Raw genomic sequence first — 18,517 nt, forward strand, 5'->3', positions numbered from 1 at the left:
CTTCAATTTTATTTCATTGCATTCTAAAAAAAAAATGATAATTAGGATTCTGGTGTACCGGGCCATGTGCTTATGGGCTGAGATTGGGCCTAAACTTCACACTATAAAGCCCATTAAGAGGGCCAGTTCGGTGTGCTTGGTCGTTAATCTGCAGCACGCGCAATATGGCGCGTGATTTCTACCTTCTTATCTCCCTCCCTCCCACTCCCAGTCCCCGCCTCTCTGTGGGCGCTCGGAGTCGGAGCTTAAGCCCTGTCAACGGTTTTACAGCTTGAAAGAGTTCGCTTATCCAAAACCTCCCAAATGCTGAACTCTCTCTCCATCCACCACCCTTACCGTCCCTTCTTCTCTCCTCCGGCACCTCCTCCGCCGGGCAGAAACGCCTCCGTCCGCTGCGCCGTCGCGTCCCCCTCGCCGGAGAAGAAGACCAGGCGGAGACGGAAACAGCAGGACCAGCAGAGCTACGGCGATGACGCAAGCTCTAGCCCCTCTCCCCCGCGCTCCGGGATCGCAGCTGCATCTGCTGCTGAAAAGGCGCTTCGGTTCACTTTCATGGAGGAACTAATGACCCGCGCTAGGGACCGGGACGTTGCTGGGGTGACCGAGGTGATCAACGACATGGTCGCTGCCGGCCTCAGCCCCGGGCCTCGGTCCTTTCACGGCCTAGTTGTGTCGAATGTCCTCAATGGAGATGTTGAAGGAGCGGTAATGCTAAAATTCTATTCGTTGCAGCTACTTCTGGTTCAAATGGGTGAAATTTTACGTGGTAGCATTGTGAGTAATTGAACAAAGGAGAGGACTTACTGTTCGCCATTGCATTGCTCTTCTATTTGTGAATTCAGATGCATTCCCTGCGGAGGGAGCTGAGCGCAGGGCTTCGGCCGCTTCACGAGACATTTGTTGCATTGATTCGTCTTTTCGGAGCTAAAGGGTATGCAAATAGAGGATTGGAGATCCTTGCCGCCATGGAGAAATTCAAATTTGATATACGGCAAGCATGGATAGTTCTTGTTGGTACATATGTAGTCTATATATTAGTTTTTCTCTGGTTCTCCACTTGTTTGCATATGGTGAGAAAGGTTATATATCTAAAGAGGGTCTTTTGTGAACAGAGGAACTTGTGAGGAACAATCATTTGGAGGATGCAAATAGCGTGTTCCTGAAGGGTGCGAAAGGCGGTCTCAGAGCCACCGATGAACTCTATGATCTTCTAATTCAAGAAGACTGTAAAGTTGGGGACCATTCTAATGCCTTGGAAATTTGTTATGAAATGGAGGCTGCTGGGCGGATGGCCACAACTTTCCATTTCAATTGTCTCCTCAGTGTACAGGTAATTCTAAATCTTTCAGTGTCGCTGTTCTGCTTATATTGTCCAGTTTAAGGATCGATATTTCGCTGCTAGTAGGGTCTCACTTTGTATGCTAGCATGTCATGGGTTATCCAGCTGTAGTATAAGCTTAATTGTAGGATAAGAATCGTTAAAGGTGAAAAGAAAATGCTTACTTCCCTCGAGCAAACATTTCTAAGTCAAAAAATTCTTTTTTTCCCCTTTTAATCTCGAAAGTCCAGTCAGTAATACACTGCTCTGTAGGTTTTCTTTCAGCTTTCCAGCATGATTTCAATCTCTAATCCATCTCTTTCTGTTAGGCTACTTGTGGAATACCAGAAATAGCTTTTGCAACATTTGAGAACATGGAATACGGAGAAGGTCTTAGTTTCTTTCCTACAATTTATTTATTCACTCAAGCTGAAGTGTGCTTTCAATGAAAAATGCAGTTTTTATTTGCGACAGGAGTATTATGTTCCCTTGAAGTTACTGAAGAACTGTAGACTTAATAGAACTGGTTTATGATGCTAATTGTGTTTAATGCTCAGCAGATTTCATGAAACCGGATACTGAGACTTATAATTGGGTCATTCAAGCATATACGAGAGCTGAGTCTTATGACAGGTATTTCTGTTACACCATAATTACAACTTAATTTGTTTGTTATTGACAACGTAGTTTTTGAATGGGTATCCAATCACATGTGTGAGATTTTGAAATTTCTGTAAGAGCATGAAGATATTCTCAGTGATTCACTGTGAAGATAGATCCGTTAAATTTTTATACTTACAAGGAAAATTAACTGAGCTGCTCCTTTGAAGTCCTGGTCTCTTCACTTTTTATAGCTAAAAGAGAAAGTAAAAAGAAAAAAGAAAATTATAAGGAATTCGCATATGTTCTTGTTGATCGTAGACTAATTGTTGTAGATTTGTTGAATTATCAATTCTCAGTTATTGCTATTTGATTACATTTCATTTATTATTTCATTAATGCTATGAATAGAGTGCAAGATGTTGCTGAGTTACTTGGCATGATGGTTGAAGACCACAAGCGTGTGCAGCCTAATGTGAAAACTCATGCGTAAGTGGAACTTTAAAGTTTTATCCCTCTTACCAATTTAACGCAAGTAATATACCAGCACCAAATGGAATTTCTAGATTTCCCATTCGTAAGCTTTAACAGGATAAAAACGAGAACTAATTGGTAATCTTTTTAATAACTATACATGCCAAAACAGAGGTATTTTCCATGTCCTTAACAGGTGAGATAGATCAGAGTATCTCAGATTTTCTGGTTCTTACATACAGGCTGTTGGTGGAGTGCTTCACAAAATATTGTGTAGTACGTGAAGCAATTCGACATTTCCGTGCCCTTAGAAACTTTGAAGGAGGGACGAAAGTTTTACATAACGAAGGAAAATTTGGAGATCCGCTGTCTTTGTATCTAAGGGCTTTATGTCGAGAAGGTATGTTAACCAACAATTGCTAGACTTCAAATTTTGGTTTCTTTCTCCTTTTCATATGACTAGACACTAATAGAATGCTTTGCAAATACTTCATAGTGGGAGAAATTGCTATCCTTGACCACAGCTGTATGTAGCTAAAATTTTGCTGCACAATCTTTGTCTTGTTTTGGGGGGAAGTGAGAAATTCCTTGTGGATTACATTTCTTGGTGACAATAATTGATCAGATCAGCAAACAGTTGCCTTTCGTTTGTAGCATTAGAGTTTTTGGTATGCAATAGATCCTGCATTTTAAGGGGTTTGAAAATAACTGTAATTGTGAGCTGCTGGCAGTTGTTTGCCTGCAAGAGCATTTTTTCTAGTTATTAGGGTTTGAGGAACTACTAGCTCTAAGATGCTCATGTAATTGCAATGCGGTTCCTTCCACTGTACATTGCCCTGCTTGTCGATCCATATATTGAACCGGTTTATGAGTTGCTACTCATTTTTATATTTAGGGAGGATTTCTGAATTACTGGAAGCATTGGAAGCTATGGCCAAGGACAACCAACCCATTCCACCAAGAGCCATGATCCTAAGCAGAAAATACCGCACATTAGTGAGCTCATGGATCGAACCTCTGCAAGAAGAAGCTGAACTTGGCTATGAGATCGATTACGTTGCTAGGTATTTTTCTTAGCATTATATATCATTCACTTTGATGTCGAACGAAAAAGCATGCCACTTTTATTGCTGCTCTCAACTTAACAGTTTCTTTTTTGAAAGAATATAAACGATGCTTTAGTTATTCATGTCTAGTCATCTGATGCTTCTAACATTACTCATTATTAATTTGGATTTCTCGTGAAACCAGGTATATTGCTGAGGGTGGGCTTACTGGTGAGCGCAAGCGTTGGGTTCCTCGAAGAGGAAAGACTCCCCTGGATCCTGATGCTGAAGGGTTTATTTATTCAAATCCAATGGAAACTTCCTTCAAGCAGAGATGCTTAGAGGAATGGAAGTTGCACCACAGGAAACTTTTGAAGATCTTACTAAATGAAGGTCTGGCAGCTCTAGGGGATGCTTCTGAATCTGACTACATTAGAGTGGAGGAAAGGTTGAGAAAAATCATAAAAGGTCCTGACCAGAATGTCCTGAAGCCCAAGGCCGCTAGTAAAATGACTGTATCTGAATTTAAGGAAGAACTCGAAGCTCAAGACCTGCCCACAGATGGAACCAGAAATGTTCTTTATCAGCGTGTGCAGAAAGCAAGGAGGATAAACCGTTCACGTGGCAGGCCTCTTTGGGTTCCTCCTGTGGAGGAAGAGGAAGAGGAGGTTGACCTTTCATTTATCTCCTTATATTCTTCGTTGTAAATCACTGATGTGGAATTTGGCTTTAATGCTTATATGATATTGGTGGCAGATTGATGAAGAGCTGGATGAACTTATTTCCAGAATGCAGCTGCATGAAGGGGACACGGAGTTCTGGAAAGCCCGTTTCCTGGGAAAGGGCATTAATGGGAATCAGGGGAAGATTATAGAAATGGAGCCAACAGAAGTTACAGACCTGCTGGATGATGCTGATGCTGCTGATGATGGGACAAAGGATGTTGAAGATGACGAGGCAGATGAAGAAGAGGAAGTTGACGCTGAAGTTGAAGTTGAACAACCTGGGAACCAAGTCGAACAAATTGTGAAGGAGAAAGAAGCTGAAGCTAAGAAGCCTCTTCAAATGATTGGAGTCCAGTTGCTGAAAGATATTGATCAGACAACTACGACCACAAAGAAATCAAGGAGGAGGGCTCGAGCATCTGTGGAGGTAAGAATGCTGATATTCCTTCACTCAGTATCCCCCATTCAAGAGTTGTAATTGGTACGTGTTGAATGAGCGTGCCATCAGTCTTTAAAATTTAACTGTATTGGCCCATGGGTATAGGATGATGACGACGATGACTGGTTCCCTGAGGATATATTCGAGGCGTTTGAGGAACTCAGGAAGAGGAAAGTGTTTGATGTATCAGACATGTATACCTTAGCTGATGCTTGGGGTTGGACATGGGAGAGGGAACTGAAGAACAAGCCACCTCAGAGATGGTCACAGGAATGGGAAGTTGAGCTGGCCATGAAACTAATGCAGAAGGTCCATCACTCTAGAGTGCCCTGCACTTTCATTGAGAAAATGATTTCTTTAAATAATAGTTTGCTGAAGTCGTTTCATCACATCTATGTTTGTTTATTAGCCACATTTACATGAAATTATCCAGACACGAGTTCTGCGGCTTATTTGCCTGTATTCTTATAAGCACTACTTTCTTTCTTCATTTAAAATTATGGTCCGTGTGCATATAAAAGTGAGAACTCCAAGCATGCTCTGTGAATGCAGCTTCATCTTAAAGTTCAGTTTGCTTTTCTTTTAGGTGATAGAACTGGGTGGAACGCCAACAATAGGGGATTGCGCCATGATACTGCGAGCAGCTATAAGGGCACCCATGCCCTCAGCCTTCTTGAAGATCCTGCAGATAACGCACAGCCTGGGATATGTATTCGGGAGGTAGGATAGCACATTCAAGTGAACATCGTTGTTATGTCTTATCCGGTGCTGGTTTACACTTCGCCGCTTCTCTTTCTTATGATCTTGTCCATTGATTTTGCTCGATATTGCCGTTTATTATTTAATCAGATCTCTTAATCTTAACTCATATTACATGGCGATGATTTTGGGAATTAAAATGTTTATTCTTGTTGCAGTCCCCTGTATGACGAAATCATATCACTGTGCCTCGACCTTGGAGAACTTGATGCTGCCATTGCCATAGTCGCGGACCTGGAGACTGCCGGAATAACAGTTCCTGATCAAACAATAGACCGAGTCATCTCTGCTCGGCAGAATGCTGAGAGTTCAAGCAACACGAACGGATCGACGTAGGCATGGAACTGATCCCTCCCAGACACCCTCATCTCTTGCTCAAAAGTTCTCGGGTTCAGAGGACCACAGATTTAGAGGCAAAATGCTCATTTAGTTCGCGACTCATTTGTAAATTGGATCTCTCCACTCTCCGCTGAATTAGTCTCCTGTTCTGTAGTCAAAGCCATGTCTTTGCTTTTCTATCCTTTAAAATTTTATTTTATTTTTTCTTTTAAATTTTTGATAGAAGCGAGGATGATTAGAGGTTTTCTTATTGCAGAGGACATCATATTGGTGCTTGATTTCGAAGCAAATGGTGAATGTAATTTATAATATTCGAGAAATAATTATTTATGTGAGTACTTGTAATGGAAGCAAAAGAAAGGATATATTTTCAACTAATATGCAGTCATTGCCTCACCCAATATTTTGCTCCTCTTCCAAGCGAACCAACATGAATAAATCCACTTACAGCTTTTCTGAAAGTATTTTCGCGATCATGATTAAGCTGTTGTCCAGTCGAGAATTCCTTTCTCTAATTTCACCAGAATGTTCCATCTGGGCACTCACCAGTAGAGAATTCATACAGGCGATTGATAAAGGTAGAAAAGAAAAAAAAAGAAAAAGAAAAAAACAAAGACAGTGTGTGATTGGGGGGGTTTGATAATGATAGAAAAAGCTTTGAAGGACTACATTATAAAATGATAAAACTATTGAGGAATCATTTGTGTTGTGTTTTGTACTTTGGCCCAGACAATAAAGGTCAAGATAGTGCCGAATAAAGTCAAATTTATAACTTGAAATGCATATTCAGTTATTCAACTGCATTGTCGTCCACAATTGGCCTTTCATACTTCACATCGTATCGTATCAATAGAAATACATGAACTTACGATTTGCGAACAATGACGTGCCAATACGCATTTTGTCCTAACTGCATAATTAAAAGGATGAATTTTCGAATATCAACGTGAGCCGACTTGCAAGCGAGGCAGGCTTTTCCGAAAGGCCGAAGAATGGGGGTCGAATTTTATAGTTCATAATGTAGTGGAACTTTTCTCAACAGGCCAAACTACAACTACAAAGGGTACGGAAGGACAGGAGTGTGACAAAGCTCAAACTACGTGTCTAAACGCGTAATTGTGCTGTCGCAGCAATCGGGTCACTGACCGAGTCGACTCGGCCCTTCCTTTCTCACCGTTCTTCTCCGACAGGCAGACCCCGAGTTAGACTCACCCACGATCTCAGCTCAGTCCTCCCCACTGTCCCAAGGAAAGGAGAGAGAAAAAACCAAACTTTCAAGAGCAGCAACCACAACAACAACAACAACAACAGATCATGAGCTAACACTATGCAACCTCAGCTCCTGTAATTCTCGACGCTTGATTCCTGCGGCATTCATCGACCTCGTACTTGCTCCGGAATCTTGAATTCCGACGGGGGCTGAGCTCAGCGGGTGATCAATGGCGGTTCCAGTTGAAGAGGCCATTGCAGCACTGTCAACATTCTCTCTTGAGGTAACTGGCAGCTCCTTCCTCGACCCTTTGAGCTACTTGTTCCGGATGATTCGCCGAATGTGTTTGATTTTGAGCTGTCGATGAATAGGATGAGCAACCGGAGATTCAGGGACCAGGTGCCTGGGTTTCATCTGAAAGTGCTGCGACTTCGAGCCCCATTGGTATGCAATGGATCTCATATTTATAGATTTCTGCTGTAAATTCATGTACTTGGCTTAGTGTAAGCTCTATGGTAAAAAATCAGTGCTGGAAGTTGGATAATTTGGTGGTTCCAGAAATGGAAACAATGGATGATGCGTGGAGTTTTGGTATAATAGTTGTGCATTGCGAGTATTACCTTTTGTTATTAATGATGCAGAGTACAGTGATGTTTCTGCGTACCGATTGTCTCTCTCAGAGGACACAAAAGCTCTTAATCAGCTGGTTAGTCGTTTGCATTCTCTGACTTAGCCTAGCAATATCTCTTGAACCTATTTGTATGAATGTTTGGTTTCCAATCTTTAGTTATTTCTATTTCGAACTGAGCTTTGACAATATTAGGCCGTTCTTTGGTATGGGGAGGGGAAATGGGATGGAATGAACCGCAACTTTTAAAAGTTATATATGTTATATATATATATATATATTCCATTGAATAAAGTCACATATATAATTTTTATCAATTGTTTGCAGAACACACTTATTCAGGAGGGGAAAGAGATGGCTTCGGTGATCTACACGTATCGCAGTTGTGTGAAAGCACTGCCTCAGGCATGTGAACAGTTGCGACAATTAGATTGATTTTTATAGATGAGATTTCAATAATTTCCTTTTCTGGCTTTATATGATTAGTAAAGCTCTCATGTGCAGCTTCCTGATTCGATGAAGCATAGTCAAGCTGATTTATATCTTGAAACCTACCAAGTTCTGGACCTTGAAATGAGTAGACTGCGAGAAATTCAGCGGTGGCAAGCATCAGCTTCGTCGAAAGTAATGAGACCTCTTAACTTCTCTTTTGCCTCTTTTAACCTTGTGTAACTAATTCTACACTCAGTGATGCATCAATTTTCAAATCAAAATGCAGCTTGCAGCTGATATGCAGCGATTTTCAAGGCCTGAGAGACGCATCAATGGCCCCACAATTACTCATCTATGGTCGTAATCCTTAATCCAATTGTTTTCTCTTGCTTTTATTTTTTACTTTTGTCTTCTCATAGTTATCCTCTTCTCATTTTTTTTCCTTTGGGGTCGTGCTGTTGTTCAGCATAATTCAACCTCTTTTAAAAGATTTGGAAATGCTTGAATTGGTGATAATTGCCTATGAATGTTACATTTGAAAGGAGCATGTCCATTTTTCCATAATGTGGCCTTTACAACAGGTCTATGCTGAAGTTACTTGATGTTCTGTTACAACTTGATCATCTAAAAAATGCTAAAGCAAGCATCCCAAATGATTTTTCTTGGTATAAGAGGTATGACATTCTATGCTTAAAGCAAATAATTTCATTTAACTTTTCAATTTATTTCTTTACTGCAAATTTTCAGGTTCAAATATAGCAGCCTATTATGAATCTAGTGTAACTTCTCCTTCTTTGATTTACTCTCATTTTAACAGGACATTTACACAAGTTAGTGTCCAGTGGCAGGACACTGATTCGATGAGAGAGGAGCTGGATGACTTGCAGGTTTTGTGACTGTGATCCGATAGATATTGGATACAATTACTTAGCTGAACTTAACATCAATCCTAGTGGGTTCTAGACATGTCTTCAATTCAATTTTTGCAGATTTTCCTGAGCACAAGGTGGGCTATTTTATTGAACTTGCATGTGGAGATGTTTCGTGTGAACAAGTATCCATCCCTCTGTGCTGTTCTTCTCACACTTTTGTGTGAGAGAGACTTTGTTTATTCTATTTATCCTCTTTATGCATTGATAGTTCTTCATCATATAGAAACGATAATGAAGAGTCCATTGCTTTTGAGGTCCTTGACTTGAAATAGTGTGGAAGATATTCTTCAAGTGCTCATTGTTTTTGCTGTTGAGTCCTTGGAGCTAGACTTTGCACTTCTTTTTCCAGAGAGGCATATTCTCCTTCGAGTTCTGCCCGTCCTTGTTGTGTTAGCAACCTCATCTGAGAAAGACAGCGAATCACTTTACAAGAGGGTGAAAATCAACAGACTGATCACTATATTTAAGGTACTTAGCTTCTTAAAAGGTTAATTTGGTTGCGTCATGAAATTGTCTGTGACATTTGTTCATATGACTGCTAGTTTTCTTTGTGACAAAATTACCTTCAACTTTGTTCTTGCAGAATGACCCCGTGATTCCTGCTTTTCCTGATCTCCATCTTTCTCCAGCAGCAATGTTGAAGGAATTGTCGTCTTACTTTCAGAAGTTTTCCTCTCAAACTCGGCTCTTGACTCTACCGGCACCTCATGAGCTTCCTCCTAGGGAGGCACTAGAATATCCTATAAACTTCCTTCAAGTGCATAGATATACAGATACCACTAGTATCTCCATTGCTGATTTTGTCAAATAGGACCTGCTTTTTCCTTTTTAACTTAATAGGTGGAAACCTGTAGAGTTTCCTTAACACAGTTTACTTATCAGCGGCATTATCTGATAATTAATCACATTGGAGCAATCCGAGCTGAGCATGATGATTTTGCAATTCGATTTACTTCATCCATTAATCAGGTTCTCTTCTCTTCCAATACATGAACTGTTTTTTCTTGCTTTATGTTGTAGCATTCATTGATGTTCATTGGGCTTATCTCCATTTTTGTAGCTTTTGCTGTTGAAGTCAACTGAAGGAGCAGATGTTGAGTGGTCCAAAGAGGTCAAGGGTTGTGTCTACGATATGGTGGTTGAAGGGTTTCAACTATTGAGCAGATGGACCTCACGCATTTGGGAGCAATGCGCGTGGAAATTTTCTCGTCCTTGCAAAGAATTCTCTCCAATTGAATCAAATGAAGCCCCCACATCATTCTCTGACTATGAAAAGGTACTAATTTCACTGCTGTAAGCTGCTATTATTGAGTGGTGCAGAAAACATTTTAGTTGTAACTGTCTGATCATCCAGGAGACCATGGATTCCAGAATAGAAAAGCTGGAAGATGGGTATTCTTTATTTACTTTATTTTCACTATCATGTCAAATTCATTTTAGCTGTATTTGGGTGTGATGGTGCACTACTTATCTATGTAACTTTGCCTAGTCTGGAGCCATTGCTAAATCTACCTCCCATTTCTCTGGTCTTGAGTAATTGCCTTTCCTTTATTTATCCTTGTGTCTAATTAATGCTCAACGACCTGTTGGAAAATAATGTTTTTTGTTGAATTTTATTTTGCAAGTTGTAATATCCTTCAAGTGGATAGTTAGGGGTCCTATTCCGGTCGATGGGTTCAACGTAAAAAACTTCTACATTGCAGGTGGTTCGCTATAACTATAGCACAGAGGAAAGAAAAGCACTCGTTGAGCTTGTTAGCTACATAAAGAGCATCGGGTCAATGATGCAACGATGTGATACATTGGTAGCTGATGCCTTGTGGGAAACAATTCATGCTGAGGTCCAAGATTTCGTCCAAAACACGCTAGCAACCATGTTGAAAACAACATTTCGGAAGAAAAAAGACCTCTCAAGGCTGGGACCAGACTCTCTTATATATTCTCAATATTCCAATTTCTTTCCTTTTGCAGCGTAAAATATCAACAGACATTTTCTCGATTAGTTCTGTGCTAACAGCCATTCTCATATTTTATCTTTCTCCATGCAGGATCCTTTCAGATATGCGAACCCTTTCAGCTGATTGGATGGCAAATACTAGTAAGCCTGAGACAGAGTCACAATCTTTGCAGCCCGGAGGTGATGAAAGCAGGGCAAATTTCTTTTATCCAAGATCTGTTCCACCAACAGCTGCTCAGGTTCTAGTGATCTACTGTTCCGTTCTGATCACGATAAAATTTTTTATTATCAAAAGTAAATGATTAGCTTGCCTTTAGCTTTTCAAAATTTAAACATGGTAAACTGCATAATTGTGAGCAATTTCCCATAACTTAGGAGATCGTTTCTTGATTGGTAACATGGTTGTAGCATCATTACATGGGTTTTTGTTCATATACTTGCTAGATGAAATTTATGTTGATTCCCTTGAAAGAACATATTTGTGCAGGTCCACTGTTTGCAGTTTCTCATATATGAGGTCGTCTCTGGTGGTAATCTTAGGAAGCCTGGGGGGCTTTTTGGAAACAGCGGGTCTGATATTCCTGTTAACGATATGAAACAGTTGGAGACATTCTTCTATAAGCTTAGCTTTTTCCTGCACATTATGGATTACACAGGTGAGCTTCTCAACTAGCCCAATGTGAATCCTAATACCTCATGATTTTAGGTGTTTCTCTTCAAGGTTCTGAAATACCAGAAAGTCATGAGATTCCTTTTCTGTTCCTGATGGATCGATCTCGTTTATATATTTAAAGTTATTATGTAAGCTGTATTTCATTTCCACTTTGTTATTTGATAAAGAATATCATCCCTTTTTATATCTGTACGGTTACAGCAACATTGGGAACTCTCATGGATCACGGCTTTCTATGGTTTAGAGAATTCTATTTGGAGTCTTCACGAGTTATTCAGGTAAAGTTGGCTCTTGTTTTTATAGCCACTTTTCATGTATGCTCTCTAGACTCAAACTCACATGCAAGTAAGAATCTAAAGCAAGAGGCTTCTTAGAAATCTTCCCCAGTCGTGTACATTGGGAAAGGATCAGTCACTACTGGTTAAAAAACCAGAAAATATAGAGCAGCAGATACTGCGCTTTGGTTAAATCCTACTTAATTTTATTATGAGAAATCCAGAAGAAAGTGTAGAACTGAGTGATGTTGCTCCTGATTTGCAGTTTCCTGTAGAATGTTCTCTTCCTTGGATGCTTATAGACCAGATTCTTGAATCTCACAATGCGGGACTCCTTGAGAGCGTCCTCATCCCTTTTGACATCTACAATGACTCGGCCCAGCAAGCATTGACCATGTTGAAGCAGCGCTTCCTATACGATGAGATTGAAGCCGAGGTACTTCGACTGCAAACCGTCTTATTAAATCTACCTCGTGCCAAAACACTATCTTAAAGAGGTCTTCTATTCTACAGGTGGATCATTGCTTTGATATATTTGTGTCGAGGTTGTGCGATATTATCTTCACATACTACAAGAGCTGGGGAGCAAGGTCTGATTCTTTCATCAATTAAATTTTCACAATTATTGGGCATCTCCTACAGTTGAATTGTTATGAATACTTTTCAATGGACAAACTGGTGCAGTGAACTTCTCGATCCATCATTTCTTTTTGCCTTGGACAATGGAGAGAGATTTTCGGTCCAACCTATGAGATTCATGGAACTTTTAAAAATGACTAGAGTAAAGGTGAAACTTCGATTTAATATTATTGTCCAGACGTTTATTTATGAGTTAATTTCACACTTGCCTTTCCCATTGGTTCTTTATGTGATATCTCCCCTTCCCTAACTATATATTTATTGGTTTGATTTGTAGTTGCTTGGAAGGACTATTGACTTGAGAAGTCTTATTGCTGAGCGGATGAACAAAGTTTTCAGAGAAAACCTTGAGTTTCTATTTGACCGTTTTGAGTCCCAAGATTTATGTGCAGTAGTGGTGAGAATATCTACCTTGGATTGTCTTACTTATTTGCAAGTCTTATTTTCCAGTTTCAAGAGGCCCGAGACTTTTTTTTTTTTGGCTAACCTGGGTGTCCAAGCTTCGCTCAACTAATAAGGCCCGAGACCTTACGTTTACTTGCAGGAATTGGAAAAATTAGTGGACATATTAAGGCACACGCATGACTTGTTATCAAAGGATCTTTCGATAGACTCCTTCAATCTAATGATGAGCGAGATGCTAGAGAACATCTCACTTGTTTCATACTCTAGTCGACTTGCTTCTCAGGTTCGGACGTCTCTTTGTTCTGTGGAGAACATATACCTTATGGGTTCTGGAAAAATCAATAGATGGGTCTGGGTCTGCAAAAGTGATAATCACTCCATTTATTTCTCAGATTTGGTCAGAGATGCAAAACGACTTCTTGCCCAATTTCATTCTTTGCAACACGACTCAGAGGTTTGTACGTTCATCAAAGGTGCCTCCTGCTCCAGTCCAAAAGCCTTCAGTTCCATATGCCAAGCCTAATTTCTATTGTGGGTCTGAAGTAAGTAAACTTTTCATATTTTGCCCCCTATATTTTGCAAATGTTAGACGAATCTATGCTTTTCAAATATACCCTTTTCTTATTAACTATGTTGGGAAATACTCTTTAGCTTACCTCTTTTTCTCCTCATAGGATTTGAATTCTGCCCATCAAAGTTTTGCTCGACTACACAGTGGATTTCTCGGAATCCCACACATGTTTGCTATTGTTAAACTTCTAGGACAAAGATCATTGCCTTGGCTTATTCGGGCACTACTCGATCATATATCAAACAAGGTACTTGGTACTTTGAATCTTCTCGTCATAAGTGACTATCTCTTTAAATACATTTTTGCTTAGAAATTGTTTACCTATTGCTCTTATTATCTTTCAACTCATTTTAAACTGTACTTGTTTGCACTTTTAGATAACAACGTTGGAACCAATGATTAGTGGATTACAGGAAGCTTTGCCAAAATCTATTGGTTTGCTTCCTTTCGATGGGGGTGTAACAGGTTTGTGGTGAATCTGAACTCATTTCAACCCTTTAACGAAACCTAACTGGCATCCTTGTTTTTTGTTGTCCAAACACCTAAAGAAATTTTGACTAAGCGCCCCAAAATTCTGATGTATAGAGCATACTCTTGATTACTTATGCCTTTATTAAATTCCCGTTCGATAGGCTGTATGAGGCTCATCAATGAACAGCTTAACTGGGGCAAGAAATCAGAACTCAAAGCTGAGGTCCTCTCTGGGATAAAGGAGATCGGAAGCGTCTTATATTGGATAGGGCTTCTTGATAATGTCCTGGTTAGATTTCCAAGTTCTTAATGGCAAATATTCATTTGAAAGCCTCTTTTTCAGCACATTTTTATTTTACTGCTCATTTTCTTTTCTAATTATTATCGTTTTGATGCTGAACAGAGAGAAGTAGATACAGCACACTTCATGCAAACTGCTCCATGGCTCGGTATGGTTCCAGGGCCAGATGGTCAAATAGTGCAGTCTCATGAAGGAGGAGTCAGCCCCATAGTCCAGCTCTTTAGGTCAGCAACTGCTGCTGTCATTCCAAATCCGGGTTGTCCAAACCCTGCATCCTTCCAGACAATGGCAAAACAGGCTGAAGCTGCAGGTTCGAGGCTTGTACCTTCCATTTTAATTACAACAAATAGTTCGACAAAATCATTTGTGGATGAAATTATTAAGTGGACTCCCTCTACCAATAGCTCATCTCTTTTTTTTTTTTTGATCTCGTGTGATTGCATCAACGTACTTGCTTACAAATTAGCCTTTCTACTGCAGATTTACTTTACAAGGCTAACATAAACACAGGCAGTGTCCTGGAGTATGCCCTTGCTTTTACTAGTGCGGCATTAGATAAATATTGCAGTAAATGGAGTGGTGCACCCAAGACAGGTTTTGTTGATATTACGACCTCAAGGGACTTCTATCGTATCTACAGCGGCCTTCAAATAGTACGTAGAATTTTCCGTGGAATGTTTTTCTTTGATTATTCGAAATGAGCATGGTCGTTATCTAATGGTAGGATGGTTTTGTGAGAAGAAGTAAATTATTTAGATGGTTCTTGGCAGAAATTGATCCCTTCCAGCTACACCTGGAATGTTGAAATTCATGTGAATCCAATAGTTACATTTTTAACAAATGCAAGATTTCCAGAATCTGCACTTTCGGGCCTTTGGGAATAATCTCGCATTCTGTGAACCAAATGCCACCTTAATGTGCTGTTTCATTTTTTCTTAGGGATATCTAGAGGAATCAGCGAGAGGGCGACCAAACAATTATGAAGTGCTCGGTGATTCAGTTGCCTGGGGTGGCTGCACGATAATATACTTGCTGGGGCAACAGCTGCACTTTGAGCTATTCGATTTCTCGTATCAAGTCCTCAATGTTGCAGAAGTCGAGGCAGCTTCAGTTTCACATAGAAGTCCTCACTCTTCCCAGGTAAAATGCTTTGGATCTTTAACCATCGTGTTCAGTCGGAGAACAATCTCAGTTATCTAGTTTGCTTGATTAAAATTGTCCACGAGCTAGCAAAGAGTTTCATTGCTGAAATATAAATAGACGGTTTTATAACTTGAAGTCTTTTCTGTTGAAAGGGGTGGGAGGCACTACTGGAAGCTATGAAGAAAGCCAGGAGGTTGAATAATCACGTGTTCTCGATGCTGAAAGCGAGGTGTCCTCTTGAGGATAAGGTGGCCTGCGCAATTAAGCAGAGCGGTGCCCCTCTTCATCGGATCAAGTTCGAGAACACTGTCTCTGCATTTGAGACATTGCCTCAAATAGGTGGCTGAACAAGACTTAGTAAAAGCTCGGGTTATTTCTCGATTTTCCAAGTTTGAATGATCCAGATAGAATTTTCGCCTGTAAATAAGTCGTATGCAGAAAGAGAGAAGAAAGGAGAGAGGAATGTTCTTGATATTCGACTGGCCTGGTGAAATGTAATGTTATTCACCACAAACTGATCTGTTAGCTTTGAAGATCATAACGAATTTGAATCGAACGCTGTGATCATGCTAATATCAGATCAAATCATGTTCTTGCAATTTCTTATTTGTATATTACAACTCGTGATGAGTCAAGGGTCAGAATCTAACCAACTTCCTAACACGAAACAAATAATCATAGATTATCTCAATCCAATGAATTGATCATAAATTCCGGTCCTAAATCCTATTCAACCTCTAGGGCTGAGGCTGAGTTGGTTCTCTGATCATTGGGGAAGTCAACCCAAACCAAACTCAAAAGGAATCCATATATATTTAGTAGTAAACCCCCAAGTCAAATTTACTTCATTAGTCAATGTTTTGGGTAGGACCTCATTAGTCAATCTTTCTCATTATGATATTTAGCAAAGTCAATCTTTGGCAACTCGGTCGGTTTTAAGCCATATAAGAACAATTGGTACCTATTAACATAGGTCGGATATGTACAATTTGGAGTGTTATATACGTTTGACTGTACCGGTAAATGTTTGTTAATATTTGGTTCAACGAGGTCACGTCGTCGTGACACTAGCCTAGCTACAGAGAAACACATGCATGTAAAACTGCTAAAGAAAAGGTTTTCATTTGTGGCATGGCATGCATGGATGAAGACCCAACCACAAGTGTCTATATTTTGAGTCAAGTCCTTAAAGCTGAGTTTTAAATGTGGTATCACCAGCAGTCAGATACTATATATATATATATATATATATTAATTATAGGTTAAAAAAAAGTATGCGCTTGTATTGTTGAGAATTTAAACCTTACTTGAATGATCTCACATGATTCACATTAATTCTACAATGGTGCATTAAGGATACGCATATAGTACATGATACGTGGGTAATGTATCACACGTAGCAAGTGCCATGTTGCTTGAACGAGAGGTAAGGCTATCACGTGTAGATGAAGAAATTGTCATAAATCTCACTCAAATTGGAAAGCAAACCACGTTAAGAGTGTTGACTGTAGATCTAAATGGTCGTCGATAGTCTTTTTTAAAACCCATAAATCCTCTCTTAGAAGTCGCATGATGAGGCGCGCCCTTCCTATGGTTACTTGAATGCCTAAATTAATAACAACGGATCATTAGATCAGCAATATTTTATAAGCATAGGGAAAGGACTAGAGGAATATTCTCACAATTTGACCCAATATATATATATATATGGAATATATACATGTTCTTTTTTCTTCAAATATATACGGAATATGTATGAATACATGTATGTATACGTATATGTCGGCTTGTAGGTGAAGATGGGCTTTTCAAGAAAAGTGCTTGTGACCAAACTGTATCACACGGCTTTTACCAACCCCGAAACACTAAATAAATAAATAAATAAATAAATAATGAGAGAGACCCAAATAGTTAACAAAATCCATTTTGGGATTTGTATCCCCCAGAAAAGTTTGTGGGCCCCTATCCTGAATTTTGCCGAAGTTTGTGGGCCCAATTACGCAAATTTGATGGCTCTGTCAGTGTCCCAAAAATTTTTTATGCGCTAGCACTCATCCAATACCATCCCCCTCTCCTTAATTTCTAAAGCTTCAATCATTAGTTCCAATCTCTTCCCCTTTGGCTTTGGGTGCTCTCTTACTCACCTCTTCATGGCCCCCATGTTCGTCCCTATTGGCATCGAAGGCCGACATATATCTACCAGAGTATCAAAGAAATACGCGGAAATGGACATTCTAGTGATCAACTACAAGGCAAAAATCACGAATTTTATATCCAGAGAAACAAGCAGTATTGCAAGTAGTCAGAGAAATATCACGGTAAGAAAGGAGGAGGAGAGAGATAGATCTCTAATTAAAATGGAGGCGCAATATCAAGTATACTAAATGATTATCTAACTTTTATATTGTTTAATTTAAATATCTGACTTTAGCTTGATCATATTAGTTTTCACAGAAACGCATTCGCTTATGCGTGAGTTGCTCGAGCAACATACAACGATAATTTATACCATATTTATCGACAATCATTCCCGAATTTGGCCCAGTAATTTGAGGATTGAACAAAAATTTGTCTTGTTATTATTGTTATTATTACGAGATCAAATTCAAGCACGGGGGTGGGCAACAAAACAAGACCAGTATCATGACAAATTACGAGGAGGACAAATAAGAAAAGCAAAAAGAGCACACAAAATCACCAACTATACAGTTCCCTAATTTTCGATATTTTTTTTTCTTTTTCTGATAAAAATATGTTATATATTTAAGTATTTATAAGGAAGAAGACATAATCTCAGTTCTGTTTCAGACTCATTTTAACATTAATGGTGCCCTCTTACATTGACAGCCACTAGACTATAGGACAAATTCCACATGATGTATATCTATATACATATCTATAATATCTCCCTAATAAAGTCTCATAAACAAGATGAACATTTGATGCCTAGTAAAAAGAAGGGTTAGAAAAAGAAATACTTTCATTTAAAAAATTGAGGAATTTCTATGATGTGTGATGGTAAGCGTAAGCAATGACTAATTTTGCAAATATTTCACCATATTATATTTTATCCATCTAAAATGTTATATTTAATATATTCTTTTACATGACATAATTTTGCAAGAGACATGACATCATCGTAAGAAAAACACACAAGAAACAATATACGTTTTATGCGCC

General features: G+C 39.4%; 2 protein-coding genes across 2 annotated transcripts; both read left to right on the forward strand.

The window, feature by feature from the left end:
* Positions 1-201: 201 nt before the first annotated feature.
* On the forward strand, positions 202-6,038 carry LOC116196993. Its single transcript, XM_031526974.1, has 13 exons — positions 202-705; positions 843-1,014; positions 1,113-1,330; positions 1,648-1,708; positions 1,879-1,951; positions 2,330-2,407; positions 2,635-2,792; positions 3,288-3,456; positions 3,644-4,106; positions 4,195-4,590; positions 4,708-4,911; positions 5,189-5,322; positions 5,520-6,038. The coding sequence occupies exons 1-13, from the start codon at positions 304-306 to the stop codon at positions 5,695-5,697; spliced, it is 2,706 nt and encodes a 901-aa protein (XP_031382834.1). The 5' UTR covers positions 202-303; the 3' UTR covers positions 5,698-6,038.
* Positions 6,039-6,891: 853 nt separating this feature from the next.
* Positions 6,892-15,936, forward strand: LOC116196472 (protein PIR). The gene is made up of 30 exons (XM_031526206.1): positions 6,892-7,193; positions 7,282-7,354; positions 7,552-7,616; positions 7,866-7,943; positions 8,043-8,162; positions 8,257-8,327; positions 8,552-8,644; positions 8,788-8,857; positions 8,960-9,024; positions 9,175-9,370; positions 9,486-9,637; positions 9,778-9,871; positions 9,963-10,178; positions 10,606-10,817; positions 10,951-11,098; positions 11,347-11,515; positions 11,734-11,810; positions 12,073-12,243; positions 12,321-12,397; positions 12,492-12,594; positions 12,724-12,843; positions 12,991-13,134; positions 13,244-13,393; positions 13,526-13,669; positions 13,800-13,887; positions 14,055-14,182; positions 14,297-14,504; positions 14,675-14,847; positions 15,134-15,334; positions 15,490-15,936. The coding sequence occupies exons 1-30, from the start codon at positions 7,140-7,142 to the stop codon at positions 15,682-15,684; spliced, it is 3,855 nt and encodes a 1,284-aa protein (XP_031382066.1). The 5' UTR covers positions 6,892-7,139; the 3' UTR covers positions 15,685-15,936.
* The last annotated feature ends 2,581 nt before the right edge of the window (positions 15,937-18,517 follow it).

The sequence above is a fragment of the Punica granatum genome, chromosome 2 (assembly GCF_007655135.1).
Source record: "Punica granatum isolate Tunisia-2019 chromosome 2, ASM765513v2, whole genome shotgun sequence".
Taxonomy (NCBI): Eukaryota; Viridiplantae; Streptophyta; class Magnoliopsida; order Myrtales; family Lythraceae; genus Punica; species Punica granatum.

Coding starts and splice junctions, on each gene's coding strand:
- LOC116196993 (XM_031526974.1), top strand. CDS start 304: ATGCTGAACTCTCTCTCCATCCACCACCCTTACCGTCCCTTCTTCTCT. Junction 706..842: donor ATGGAGATGTTGAAGGAGCG/GTAATGCTAAAA, acceptor TTGTGAATTCAG/ATGCATTCCCTGCGGAGGGA. Junction 4,591..4,707: donor GGGCTCGAGCATCTGTGGAG/GTAAGAATGCTG, acceptor CCATGGGTATAG/GATGATGACGACGATGACTG.
- LOC116196472 (XM_031526206.1), top strand. CDS start 7,140: ATGGCGGTTCCAGTTGAAGAGGCCATTGCAGCACTGTCAACATTCTCT. Junction 9,371..9,485: donor GACTGATCACTATATTTAAG/GTACTTAGCTTC, acceptor TTGTTCTTGCAG/AATGACCCCGTGATTCCTGC. Junction 11,811..12,072: donor AGTCTTCACGAGTTATTCAG/GTAAAGTTGGCT, acceptor CCTGATTTGCAG/TTTCCTGTAGAATGTTCTCT.